This window comes from Temnothorax curvispinosus, unplaced genomic scaffold, assembly GCF_003070985.1.
Source record: "Temnothorax curvispinosus isolate PA1 unplaced genomic scaffold, ASM307098v1 QBEX01002543.1, whole genome shotgun sequence".
NCBI lineage: Eukaryota > Metazoa > Arthropoda > Insecta > Hymenoptera > Formicidae > Temnothorax > Temnothorax curvispinosus.
In genome coordinates, this window is record NW_020212323.1 from 39,160 (window position 1) to 53,890 (window position 14,731).

At 41.1% G+C, this 14,731-nt stretch overlaps 2 protein-coding genes across 3 annotated transcripts in view; one reads left to right on the forward strand and one right to left on the reverse strand.

Annotated features, from left to right (window-relative positions):
• Window positions 1–3: 3 nt before the first annotated feature.
• On the forward strand, window positions 4–3,447 carry LOC112451772 (coiled-coil and C2 domain-containing protein 2A-like). The gene is made up of 3 exons (XM_025011617.1): window positions 4–1,912; window positions 2,079–2,230; window positions 2,362–3,447. The coding sequence occupies exons 1-3, from the start codon at window positions 247–249 to the stop codon at window positions 2,905–2,907; spliced, it is 2,364 nt and encodes a 787-aa protein (XP_024867385.1). The 5' UTR covers window positions 4–246; the 3' UTR covers window positions 2,908–3,447.
• Window positions 3,448–3,615: 168 nt separating this feature from the next.
• The window catches only part of LOC112451774 (elongation of very long chain fatty acids protein 4-like), an 18,874-nt gene continuing 7,758 nt past the window's right edge, over window positions 3,616–14,731 (reverse strand). Inside the window, exons 1-7 of one of the 2 annotated variants that reach the window (XM_025011621.1) lie at window positions 10,534–10,897; window positions 7,030–7,111; window positions 6,585–6,772; window positions 6,364–6,444; window positions 5,874–6,045; window positions 5,274–5,551; window positions 3,616–5,169 (exon numbers count right to left, since the gene is read on the reverse strand). In XM_025011621.1, the coding sequence (XP_024867389.1) occupies window positions 4,996–5,169; window positions 5,274–5,551; window positions 5,874–6,045; window positions 6,364–6,444; window positions 6,585–6,772; window positions 7,030–7,108 (972 nt within the window). In that variant the 5' untranslated portion in view covers window positions 7,109–7,111; window positions 10,534–10,897 and the 3' untranslated portion in view covers window positions 3,616–4,995. Of the gene's footprint in view, window positions 5,170–5,273; window positions 5,552–5,873; window positions 6,046–6,363; window positions 6,445–6,584; window positions 6,773–7,029; window positions 7,112–10,533; window positions 10,898–14,731 lie in introns of those variants that run through there. The other variant, XM_025011622.1, reaches the window with a different exon arrangement.

The window sequence follows — 14,731 nt, forward strand, 5'->3', positions numbered from 1 at the left end:
ACCGAGGAGTCGAGGACGCCAAAACAAACGTCAACGTGAGTGTTCTGCATGTCACATGTCACGTGAGATTATGCTTACAGCAATTCTGTAATTCCGCGACGATGAAATTTGTTGGAAATAATTCAGAAGCGTAGTTTAGAAATTTTACTCTGTTCGCCAAAAATTAAATAATAAATAACAGCCATGAACAAATCGCACAGCGCCTCAGAGTAAAAGATTCTTTCTTTTCTTGTTTACAATCGCGATATGTCTTCCTCTGACGTCGATTTCGTAACCGGACCCGCGCGACGCTCGCAAGACCATCAAACCGAGGAGGATTTCGGTCTCTGCTACGCGTATCCGGTGATCGACGACGATCGGGACACGAGCGGGGTGCTCACGAGGAACAGGAGAGTCTCGCGAGGGTCGGGCGGTAGAGGCCCGTCCGCCGAGGACGGACTTTACGTATCCGAAAGCCCGTTCACTGACAAGCTGGTCAAGCCTTATCGGCTCGACGACGTGAAACCGCTGGACTACGCGGAGTCGCGGCCGCGGTTCCGCGGGAAACTCGTCGAGATCGCGGTGCGGGACGTACGCGTTCACGCACCGCCGCGCGAGGAAGGTCAGGGGCCGACGCCGGAGATCGTCTCGGTCTCCGTGCTCTTCAAAGGCAGGTCGATATGCACGGTGAACGGCCCGTTCAATCGGAAACTGTACAAACTGATGATGAGAAATTCGGGATGCCACGATCTCTCGATACAGGTGCACGCGCGAGACGGGGCGTCCAGCGTTCTTCCGTTACCGTTGCCCCAGCGTAGCGTCAGGGACCACAAGGTGGACATAGATTTCGCGATCGGCGACAACTCGGGTAGGATATACGCCGGGACCGTCGTCTGCACTGTCTCTCTGTCGACGTACGGCAGCAGCGAGCCGGAGGAGACCATCAGCGAGGGCCTATATAGACCGAGCAACGACCCGAATGATCCGCAGAACAGTCTCTCCCTGTCGCGACCTCACAGACGTTCCGCCAGCAACAAGGACGTCAAGTATTTTCTGCTGATGGATCCGGCTCTGATGTTCGACGCGGATGTCGGCGCGATTCGCAAAAAAGCGTCGCCGTGCGACTCGAAACCGCCGGACATGGTCGTGACCGAGCAGTCCGCGTTCTCTCTGCTGGACGTGTCTCTGAAGAATCTGTTCCAGGCCAGCCGGCCGCTCAGGCCGTCGTCCAGCACTCGTCGACGTCATCCCGTAGGGAGAACGATCCTCTCCGTCACCGTACTGCGCGGAGTGGAGGTGCCGGTGAGAGAGGAATCGGCGCTGGTCAGCCCTCTGCTGGAGGTGGAATGGGGCAACGTCGTACACGCGACCGCGACGGCGGAAGGGCCCGCGCCCATCTGGCAGCAGACCATGCACTTCGAATTGCCCAGACAGAGCGGCGAGCACTGCGTGAAATTTCGCCTGTACGATCAACATCCGGTTTGGGGCCAGCAGTGGCTGGGCGAGGCGAGAATACCCCTGGAGAGTCACCGGAATTATCAGGAGCTCGAGCGCTGGATCGCCCTGTCCCCCCTGTTCAGTCCCGTATTGTCGTTCGGCTACGTGCAGGCCAGCCCGGGTCGCTCGCACACCCGGATCTACGCGCTGATGAGGCTGGAGCAGCCCGGTAACGCCAAGTCCTTGGAAGCTAACGCCATCGATACTTTGTTAAAGGGGATTCAACGCTGCCTGGCAACCCCGTACAGAATAGCCGGTGTCGAAACTCCCGACGACGCTGCGCGGCTCGCCATGCTTCTGCCGTCCTTGCCGATGCACTACGGCCCGGTCCCGCCGCGCCAGGCCTTAAGCGTCAACAAGGTGGATCACTACGGCAGAGCGGCCTTGCTGGCGACGCTTCTTCAAGGTCTCGGCTTGCAGTCATATGTGTTGTTAGGTATGCCAACTTGACAGAGATATCTAATAATATATGGTACAACCTCTTAAGAAGAACTCTTAAAAAATATTTTCTCAAGTCTAATTAACTATAAATCGATATGCATAAAATAATTACAGATATACATGGCATATAATTTCTATCTTGAATATATTTGTGGACGCAGGTTCGTCGCAGATAAGCCGATGGACCGCGTTTGTTTTGAGCATCGAGGAAAACGACGCCGTCCTGTGGGATCCCGAAATCGGGGATCGTTATAAATTGAGCGACAGTCGCTGTTCGCTGATGAAAGTGTCCCGCTTGGTCAATCACTCTGGCGTAAGTGTAAAACGATTAATTCATCTCTCCAAACAATCACAGGTTTATGTTGACAAGTTTTCCCTTTTTCCTCGTCACTTTTTTCCGTTCCATAGCTTTTTTCCATTTTTATAACAGCATTTTTATTGTAGATATGGGAAAACATGCAGAAATCTACTCTGCCTCACAATTTGAGATTTAACGTGGCGATTAGTAAGGATTGGCGGCCACTCGTACCTGTCGCCGCACCGGCCGGCAATCGACCCGTTCAGACTTTGGAATCGACGGTGATACCGATGCCCGAGGAAGACGCGCAGGAGAAAGAAGGCGCGCCGGAAGTGGAGCAATATTTGCGAGACAAGTTGTCCGGCTGGCGCAGCGCTCTCGGTTTAACAACGATATTTAATCGCCACGCGGTAAGTGTTTTGCGAGGCTTCGTCTCCGACATTCCGAACGATGTGGCGCGTCAAGTCGACAAGAGGGACCTGAAACAATTGTACAGAGCTTATCACACGCACGGTTTCCTCCTGAATCTGCGTCAGACCGCCTTTGACGAACTGGCGGAGCAAATAGCCGCCACGAAGGTTCACCGTATCACGGGCCCCGTCGAATTTGCCCTCGTCTGCCACATGCAACGATACGTTGGCAAGACGTGCTCGATCTGGTTGGCTCTAGCGATTTTACGAAGTCGTGGTTAATCGCGACTCTTAATTGCTTTACCTCCTTTCTCGTACAAAGATATTTGGGATCTTCCCAATCGATGCGTCTAAAAATTAAACAAATATTTGTAAATATTGTTTGGTAACGACATAGATAAGAAAAAAATTGTCTCCTGAAGAGTAATGGCTCTTGCAAAATACAAGCTTGCTACTTGCAAGTGGCTGCCATAATGTGAATAAACAATTTTGGATTGGTTTATATGTCGAAAGCTAATCGTTTCTCAATATTTTTACTTTCCCTATAACCGCATGTCGTTACATCGTGAAAGATTACGATTTGTGCAGCCATTTACGTGTCTGATACAATCTCATTGATCTGTGTACAATATTGGTTGCTTTAAAGTAATTTTATTATCTATAAGATATATACAATAAAAGAACACGGAAAAAATATTGTATACATAATATTTAATACCTAACAGTTAAAATAAGAAAACTTTGTGAAAACTCTTATTGAAGGGACAAATAAACGTAAACCATGAAGAATTAAATAATGCATTTCTTTGTTTTAAACTTTAAACATTGCGCAGCAATGCCATTTTTATAATAAACTGCATCATCCGCTATAATGATATATATGTATTTATATAAACACATTAACAATACAACGTAATTATCTAAATAGAGAAATATGTTAGGAGAGGAAACACACGAGCCCCGCGCAAATGAACATAATCCATCGTCGCAAATGGTTATCTTGCAATTTATTTAATTGTTAATTGACTGCCGTTCGTAAATTTCGAGATAAGAATACAAATCGTACGTTGGATGAAGGACAGATTCTCCGTAATTTAAGATGTGTGATAGAACAATCGCAGTGGACGTTTTCTCTGCTGCATTTTTTCATTGTTCACATTTTTTTTTATTGCTCTCGTAGTCCTTATTGCGGCGAAAGCGCGTCACTTGTATGTACACATCTGGATTACTCGTTGTAGAAAAGCGCCGGTATAAAAACTCGTTTAATCGAGCAATACCTGTTTTTTTTTCCTAGTTACTCAAATCTACACTTGAAAACGAACAGAAATCTGTCGATTATATCATATTTAAATGTATGTTTGTTTTGACGAAAGCGAGCGGATCTCCGTGTATCGCGTATACCTCCCCGTTTCTGTGCAGATCATTCAGAAATATAACTGCGTGATAGGCATCCCGAATTGTGACTTCTAAGCATCGATTCATACAGAACTGTTGCTCGTACGCGAAACGGCACTTGCGAAGTTTAATCCAATCAGTTTCAATATATATTATACGCACACATTCGCATACATCTCGTAATTTTCACAAACTGACGGATCGCATTGAGTTTCGAGCGTTCCTGTTTCTTTCTAGACCTTACCTTAACTTTAACCCTTTTATGACAATCTTCCGTTGTAAGCTTTTCCATCGAAAGTCTCTTTCGCCGTTCTCCTTTCTTCCGTTTTTTCCCTGACAGTTTACTTCTCTATTTTCATCTATACACGCACACATACGCGCACATTTCCCTCCTTCCGTTACGACTATTTTTCCGGATAATCTTACATTTAGGGAAAAACTTATTCGTCGACTCTGACTCCCTCTTGAAAGAAAGATCGTTTGCTTTTCTGATATTTTGCTATTTATCTTCATATAAGTGATACATAAATCTTTCCGCTCTTCAGGCCCCTAAATACATAATTTATTCACGTGCGAACTCTCATCCCTGCAGGCGCTAATCGCTACGAAACGCATTCGGTTCTGAACCGTCTCTTCAGCGTATGTCTGTTAATATATGTACAGTTGCTGGAATCAGCGTGGCGTCGCGAATGTACAATTGCTGATCCGATAACTTTGGAATCACGGTGCTAAATTTTTGCCTCGCGAAAGCACAAACCCGGCAATGTGCGGGATCTAAGCGAGAAATTTCCGTTTCTTTTTTCCCCTTGGCCCTTTTTTCGTGTTTTTATTTATTTATTTAACGTTAAACTACTCCTGTCGACCACGACGCACCACTCGACGCCGACTGATGACCATGACTATTTCTTCTTCGTCGTGTGTCGCGAGTACGGTGGATCGGGTATCCCGATAGGGACACCCTCGGGGAGAATCGCCTCATTGGGTCTTCTTCTTGGTCGTCTCGTTCGTGTAGCCGTTCGCGTGCCCGTTCGCGTACCCGTTCGCGATCTTCCCGTTGCTGACCGCGCCGTCGAGTTGCGTGCTCATCATCAACATCTTCTCGGCGGCTTTTAGCTTCTCGAGCCGCTTCTCCGCGTACACCTGTTTACCCTGCAAACAAACGTCAGTCATGGACCGATAACGCAGATATGTATGTACATATATGGACGCGAGATAACGCGTCTCCTCCTCTATTATGAAATCCGCGTCCTTACCTTCGCGATGTAGGCTTTGGCGTAGAAATTCCCAAACAAGACGATGAAAGACATCATGTAAATTACGAGGGCGTACTGCATCCAGAGGGGGAAGTCGCATCCCGAACGGATGCCGTTGACCCCCAGAATCAAGGCGCTCGTGAACTGGATGAGCTGGAGGATCGTCAAGTACTTCTTCCACCAGAGATATTTAGCTACCGAAGGACCTAACGCGGCGAGTCCGTAGTACGAGTACATCAGCACGTGGATGAAGCTGTTCACCATCGCTGGCAGGAAAGCTGCAAGTGTGCACGCATAAACGTAAGAATCTTATCGGATAATTCTTTCGGTATAAATTTTAATAATCGTTCAAAAGATAGAGCGTAACCAACGTTTAGTTTTCACATATCTCTACTTTCCACCGCAAAAACTTTTAGCTACACTTGGCGAATGCTATTAACATTTATCTAAGGATAAGCTTAATGCTGCTAATAACTGCAGTCGCTGTTCAAGTCGACTTAAAGTCCACTCGGCCAACTGATAAGTCGACTTAAAGCAATAATAATTAATGTTAATTATTGCAGCACGCTGGAATTAATATCGAAATAAAGATGCACTTACTGGATCCGCTCGGTACCCATTTAATACCGATCCACCATAACGAGAACATGGTGGAGTGATGATAAACGTGGAGGAAGCTCAACTGATTGTCCTTCTTCCGCAAAATGAAGAAGAATGTATCGCAAAATTCCAGAAGCTTGCTAAAGTAGTACCACCAAACCGCGTCAGCAATCTGAACATATCGAAAATAAAATTTTCCTATTAATATATAATTTATTTCAGATCGAGAGCATGCTTTTTTTACGGTTTCTTGAAAAACATTCTTGTATGTTATTAATATTAATTAATATTAATATTATTAAACTCTCTAAAATAAATTGATTTATTTTTTCTTTATATGCATTATCCAAATAATTTGGCAGGACAGAATAAGAAAAAGGGCATTTATTTTTAATAATAGACACGTTTTTAAGCTAAAATGTAAAAGAAAAATAGACAGGAATATAATCTTTGAATATTTTAATTTTTCATTTTACGACAATTCTCTTACCTGAAGCTCATCGGGACGCGTGATATGCCTTATTGGCTGGCATACATAACTATATTGTAACCTTGTGGAAGCTACGAACAACTGCAAAGAATACAGAGAAATGCCAGATAAGCAATAGAAACCCACTTTCAAGTGAAAGTGACTGCATAGAGATAAATAAGAAAAATGAAGGCAAGCTCCGTGATATTTTCCCATCGTCGAGGACAGGAAATGATATTCACCTGAATGGCAATATAAGCATTAAGACAGGCCATGGCAAGGTTGTAGGGCACCAATGCCCACGTTAATTTGAAAGCTTTTCGTTTCTTCATGACCTTAGGACCCGCCCAGACGATGAGGAGGTACAACATCGTATATATTAACGTTGGTTTCGGCGAGTCAACCAATAACCATCCTCTCGTCCTCTCGTCTAAAAATCGAAACGTGTTTTATAAAGAATCTAGCGATACATGCCAGATCGTATTTATTTATCGTAAAATATTAATCGTTACAACTAAAGCGCAAATTTATTGTATAATAAATTTATATAATCACATTATGTAAATTAAAGCTTGTTAAAAACATCTAGCCAAAATTACAAGACAAATTTATTTAAAAGCAAATAATTTAATACTGCAGAATATTAGAGAATTTCTAATGTAATAGACTTTCAATATAACAGATTACCTGCGAGGGACAGCGTCCAGAGGTAGTAATCGTACGCATCGTTGAAAAATTGTGCTGTCGAATTGATGAAGCTCGCCATCGCCTGCAACACAAAAAACCGATCGCACGACTCTAGTAATCATCAATCAAACATCATTTCTATTGATACGATAAGCCGCTGCAAGTACGTCGATTTTTCGTGATGAGTGATTTAATGAGATAGCACTTATATTGCACACATCTTGTCTTCTAGAATTACTTTGTCAAAACCATGTCGAAACTTTTAAGCAACGATCGAGGCGTTATAATGCAACTTTTTCATTTTATGCGTTTGATGCACTTTAACGCTGTTACATTTATGTATTTTTATACCGACGTAGCAAATCGAATACACGCGCGATCGACAAACTGCCACCTCGTATGAAATAATTGGGCCACTGCATTCCAATGTATGCGCAATTGATTTGAATGAGTCGTAACAAGCACAGGCTTGTTCACTTTAGTTTTATTTCCTGAAGAATACCTTTCTCTCTCTCTCTAACAGACATATTATATATATATATATATATATATATATATATATATATATATATATATTTGAATGTACAGAAGAAAGTAAACGCGGTTAGAGCGAATAAATCGTTTGCGTTTACGCGCGCGTGATATTAAGACATTTGAAAGATCGACAGTCGACCAGTTAAACGAAACATGCTGTACGTGCATCAGCTCACAATTAGTTCTTAATAGCTATTTCCTCGATGCACATCATCCGGTCGTTCACTCGCCGTATATACCGCGGAACATAACTTTCACGCTCCGAAGAAACTATTACCGCTATCTCCCGAAGTCGCTTATAAACGTGTCCCGCCGCGAACACTTGTTTCTTTCTGTATATTTTTCTTTTCTTTCTTTCTTTCTCTAAGCAGCTTGTTGTCAAGTCGACGATCCATCAACTAGGATATCCTTTGAGGAAAGTTACTTTCCTTGAGCGGAGCGATTTCGCATTGAACTTGGCGTAATTGTTGCAATTCTGTGGCTGTGCCACGTATGTTTAAGAAGGGAATAAATTAGGTCTCGCCTCTCCATCTATTTTTCAATGGAAATTAGAATAATTGCTTCGCGGAACGACGAAAGAGAGCTCATCTTTCTTGCAAAGATGAATCTTTGTCTCAGAGAGAAGACAAAGATTTTTGTCACTGAGATATATCTCGAAAAAAAATCTCGGAGAAAAGGCTGCCAAAAATTCACCGGAGAACCTTCTCTATAAGTGGAAACTGAGAAACTTTATGCAAAATTTTCGATGACCGTGAGTTTTCACGGCGCGTGACAAACTGTTACTTCACCGCACATATCATTTATTTACCTATGTACGCGTCAGCATTTACAAATGTGTCAGCAAATGCAATTGTCCGTATTCATGTAATGTACGTTGCAAATCGGAGTGCTAATGGACGACGATTTTTTTTCTGAACGTTGTGATAAGTATCAAATCTTTATAATATTAATTACCATCGCCGAGGAAAATTACACACCCGGTAGAGTTTAATTATTATGAAGAATTGATATATTTGTTATAAATTTTAATTAATCGTTACACGGAAATAAGTAAATCACGAAACATTCGGACCTTGAAGACCTTTCGCCTTTTACGCGGATGATAAATCGAGATAGGATGTGAAAGCTCTTTAATAATAATAAATAACGAAGAAAATCGCACATTCTTGATCAAAGTCTAAGCACTTGAATTTCCAATAATCCGTGGCGTTTCTCCTTTTACACGCGAACTGAATCAGCGAATATTAATGACGATGCTAATGATGATGATCTATTAATTGGCAGACAAATGTAATCTGCATTGTGCAAGTATTGCATGTATTAATAACGGGAAAATGCGATTATTCATTTAATATAATTGCTTAGAACCTTCAACGCAATATAATTATCAATATACGGTCATTAAGCACTGTATGATACGTGACAATGTGAAAACTGCACTTTCATTTCGGATGGAGAGGCATAGATAGGTATAGATAGGTAGAGGCGAATGAAAGAAATCTTTGAAATTCTTCGTTGAAGTATACCCCGATCTTCGTTCAAGTGCACCTTACTCGTAACGACAGATGTAGCTTCGCGAAGCAGACAAGCGATACGTATCTAGCGAAAGTTAAACTTGTAATGAACGATGTAAGTACAAATCCATATAAATGATTCGATAAATCTGTAAGAAGCTTATTAACACACTACCGAAGATTAACCTATACCTATATCTACCGAAGAGGTCAAAATGAAAAAAAAATAGAGAAAATTATAAAATTTATAAAAATTAATTATCTATATATTTAAAAAAAATCAGAAAATTTCCAAAATTGTGGTGTTTTAAAAATAAATATCTAATTATTTTTAAAAATGTCAAACAAGTCATTTTGATCCTTTTAGTATAGATCTAATGTTAATAGAGACAACATTTTTCTAAAATCTTTTTTTGGATAGAAAAAAAGAAAAAAAATAACGCACGTAAGATTTATTCATGACAACGGAGAAGTTAATTATAAGATTGACGATGAGAGAATTATAAATGTTCCTTTGAAATAAAAACTTCTCATTAATGGAACATTTAATTTTTTATGTAATTAATACACATATATATTTATATCAATATATATAATTATTTATGTCGACATATTTTCTCATTTTAATTTACTCATTACGTTTTAAAATTTGAATATTCAGAAAAATGCACGATTCATATAAATATATGTATTAATCATATATTTATAACGCTTATAAACGTTCCATTAATAATTGATATTCGAACGAAATATTTAATTTCAGTTTTTAAAATATTTATAACATATTTCTTGTACACTGCGAAAATAGCATAAGCTTGTTCTTTTAACTTTTAACTGAATTTAATATTTTAACAGTATCATGATAAGATATTTCCCGATTTTATTGTTGACATTTCTTTCAGCTGTTTGTCGTAAAAAAATTATGTAACTAACACGACTGCACTTTAAACAAAATTAAAATACCTTTGCGAAATTATTAAATGCTTACTCAAGATTTTTAAGAATTAGCAAGTTTGCATAAGAATTGCATATTTCCAAATGTGATATTTTGCGATATTTTTTCTTTTAACAACACCAGTAAAATTAAAAATCAATTTAAAGAAATCGTATATAACATACGCTAGCATGATATAGAAACTCTGAAGCAAGTTGCATTGAGATCTTGACGATCTTGTGGAGTTCTTAAAATAAGAAAAATGATCGCTTTATATTACTTTGCGATATAAAATAGATCTGAAAATATCTGTTTATGTAATTATCAATTACGCCTACATACTTATGATGTACACTGAGCTAATTGGGCACGAACAGGGAAAAAGTTGTCAATCAAGTTTCTTATCGCGAAGTCGCCCATACGCGGAGTATGTATAACGCCCGACTTGGAGAAGGAAGCTTGTTCTCGAGGGGTGGAAAGGACTTTCTGGCGTCGTTCCTTAGTCAAGAGTACCTTATGTACCTTATGTCACGAGTTCGGGTCCTTGTTTCTTGCGTGCGTGCGACGGGACGTGGTGGCGCGCCAGAATCGTGGTCCGGGAGTATTACAACCGCACCCGCGACTCCAAATGTCAAAATGACATGGCCCGACGACCGTGCGCCTCAGAGGATGACACCGCGCGAGAGGTGTCCGTGTCCGCCGGGGGGGAAAAAAATGCCTCTCCTCTTCTTCACACGAGAACGGGAGACAAACCGTGGCACGTTGTGGTCGCCCGACAAAGTGGCAGCGCCGCGCATCAGCTTAGCCGGTCCGCTTTATAACTTTGGTGCCTCGGTATCCTCCGGCCACCCGTGGGCTTTGGTGGTGGTCGATCGGCACGTCGGAGGTGGTATCTTCCGCGAGCGTAAACGATGTTGAAGCAAACGAGGCCAAAACTTGTGGATCGTGGTGGGAAATCGATCGTGGGGATAGATCAGCCGAGATCGGTCAAGGCAAAACGCGCGAGGTAGGATCGCGGACCCCCGGGATCCCACCCTCCGTGATCGTCGCCAGTCTGCCTGCCCCCCTATCGCCGGTCTCGCGATGGGATCTACGAACGGAGACAACGGACCCGCGGGCCTCTGCCTCTGCTTCTCGTCTCTCTGCGCGATTTCTACTTCCGCTCCCAGTTTGACGAACTCGGAATCTATAGGCGATCTTTCCGTGCAAATTGAACTTGTCGAATAAGATGAATAAAGCATATAAGAATGAGAGAATGTGACCCCATATGTTATAATTTTCACTTTTTTAAGCCACCCCTTCTTCTTGTTCGATTTTCAAAATATATTAAAGCATATAATGCTCGCTTATATAGTTTTAATGTAATCTAATATAAACATAAAATTAATCCGTTGAATATTTAGATATATATGTTTATGCATTTGCTTATTTCCCGAAAATGACTATAATTTTATATGTAGACAGCATAACGCATGAAAAACAATAATTGTCTCAATACCGTTTAATGTTTTGACTTTATCATTGCACTTCTTGTATAAAATTCTAATTTTATTTTTCTACAGAACTTGAGAATTTGAATAATTAAAAATTAATCGAGGTATGTTGATTGACCCAACTGGCCAATTTTAATTGATCAAAAAACGTTTCGACCGTAGATTCCGGTCCTTTTCAAGCATATATACACACAACTCACAAATATTAATTAGTCAGACATAATGCCCAAATTACGCCGAATCTAAAAACTAAACGACAAAATTGGGCATTCCGCAATAAATATGAAAAATATATAAGAAAATCCATAAATGATTATATAAACCAGAAACGTTTTTTGATCAATGGCCAGTTGGGTCGATCAACATACTTCAATTAATTTTTATTTTTCTAATCATAAAATCTAAATTAAAATTTATAATTTTGCATATCATACTAACAATAAGCGAAATTTAAAAATTTGAGATATAGAATAAATTAAAAGAATCAGGAAGCAAGCAATTAATCACGCTTTAACGAAAATTACGATTCAGCAAAGACAGTACACATTTCAACGGCAGGCAGGGATATAATTCAGCAGGCAACGAAACTCGGCGATTTTATCGTTTCGTGTATTGTCTTGTCGTTTTCAAAATAAGTACGTCAATTCAGCACTCGACTCGTGCCTAATAATCCTGTTTGAAAAAAGAGGTATTTCATCGTGAGGCACGTATTTTGTGATTATCCCGTTGTTGTCGACATATTATACAATCAATCGTCGATCATTACACATTACACGCGATAGCCGATAACATCAATCGCACGATGGATAAACGAGATAACGTCTCGAGAGGAATTTAAATAAAAATGTGTCGGAACGATTCGTCTTTCAGATCGATGCCGATGTGGCGGAATGCCGTCATGTAGGTGCCACCGGCTACACGTTGCTGTTGTAGCCTCGTTTCCCAGGCGAGAGTCGTACAGCATCTCCGCACGCGTTCCTCCACGCGGCATAACAGTTTTTGCAGCCCGGGAGCCTCATCGTGTCAGAAAAGTGGGTGCTGTGGAGCGTCGCGGCAAGGACGAAGAAACGCGAAGAAATATCGAGATTCCCTCTCGTTAACCTTAGAAAATATATTACTTTATAGGATAGTGCCTTATAGCGATCTCCGAACGATACGTGAAATCGACGCGTATTAGAAAATGATGACGCATAAATAGAAAGGATCTAAGTCTACGCTTCGGTCTCGACAAATTGAATCTTGATTTAATTCTCGGCGAGAGAAAATGATCTTTCTTTAATTATATTGTTTTTCAAACGCTCGGAAAATGCATCTCTTATTTCATTGATCGTTCTAAAATACGATAGCTAGACGTTAGACGCTAGACGGCCGATCGGGTACCCATTTCCTCGTCGACGCGACGAAAAGAAAATTTGTCTCCGCGTGGCTTCGACAAACGCGGCGCGAAAAGAAAAACGGCGATCAAGGAGAAAGCGATGGTGGAAGGCACAAAACCTATGTCAACGATAATTCCGGTGAATTGAAACGGGTCAATGGACCGCTCGCCGACTGTGTAGCACGGTTCCAAAATCCAAATAGTTTGGGTCCACGCACCGAGGCCTCTATCTGTTTCTGTTTACCTTTCACCTAGTCATGATTTACCATTTACGCTTAAATGGACCGGCACCACTTACTCTGCGAATTCGCAGATTTCACCGACACCGCCAGTAAAAACTGTCTCGCGCAAAAAGCTTATTAACGTTCGTTCTGTCGCCGATATAATCGATTCGCGCGACTCGCGGCGAGGAAGAAGTTTCTTCGTCCGAATCGCCGGAAGAATAAGCAGGTTTTCCCCCGAAATTTTTACGCGGAAACCTCGACCCGTAAGGAGCGGATTGCATAAGGATTTCGCAGGAGACCTTGAAACGTGCATGGGGAGGAGTGCAAATTAGTTTTGTCACATCCGACATGTTGACTGTCAATCGCAGCGCAAGAAATTTAACGTTCTCGATGTCTTCATTTCGTTTGCCCACGTTTGTCATTACTTACACATTTCTTTTATGCGAGACAATCAAGTACGCATTTTTGTACAAATATAATTATGAAGCGAGTATATATATATATATATTTATTACTTAAGTTACTAAATTAAACGGAAGTAAAGATGATAAATCGTCGGAAACGAACTGATCGTGTATCGTAGCGTGAAATGACATTTCAATTCAGAAGCTTCACTCGCGTCTCGCATTGTTTATGAATGACACGTAACGACAATAATACTGTCAATAAGTCAGGCTCCTCGATAACATCTGACATGTGACAGCTACGGATACGTGACAGTTGTCTGATTTATATATACGGCGCGCGAATGATTTTAATAACGGACCTTAAAGATTAAGGAATCGGTGTCCCAAACTGAATATTCCGGTAATTTAACGTGCCGGTTTTAGTGGCTGACGTGTCTCACGAGCCTCACCGAGGTACTAATTAAAAAAAAAAGACACAAAACGAAACCTGTTTCACGTGATCTCTCGATCGCTTAGTGGGCCGACGGAAGCCCGGACCAGCATCAGCAGGTGAGATACTGGAAGCTGGGTTACTGGCTATTGATCACCAACAGTATCGTCTTCGAGCTAAACGAATGTCGGCGCTCTTGCTAAATTGCTCTTTTTATTGTGCGTGAGGCAATAAAGGCAACCCAAAGATGGGCAGAGAGAAAAAGGTCACCCGAAATCGGGTTGACGAGAAAGAAAGCGAACACTTATCACTTTCATCAAGGGTCCCTATGATTGATTAATCTGAAACGGTAAAGACAGTACCGTTAGAAACCAGCGAGTTACGCGGTTAAAAAGCAATTATTCACTAAACAAATAATTGATTCAGTTGTTTGTAAATTAATCAACGGGACAAACAACAGGAAATTAATATAAATTTATTATAATTTTTAATTTGTCACAATTTAAAAAATAAATCAGTAAAAATAACACGCAACTAAATTGTGTTGTAATTTACTTTTTAAATTTTTAAATAATTAATAATTAATAGATTTTAAGGATTAATAGATAGAAGCTCACAAACGAAAAAAAATATTGTGTATCTTATGACATGACAAACATTAGATATGGAGCAAAGTGAAAAGATCGTGGAATAATGAACGAGCAAAACAGTATATTTTAATTTATTGTCGTCTACTCCGTTTTTGCTCGTTCATCGTGTCACGACCTTTCCACTTTGTTTTGCAAATACGA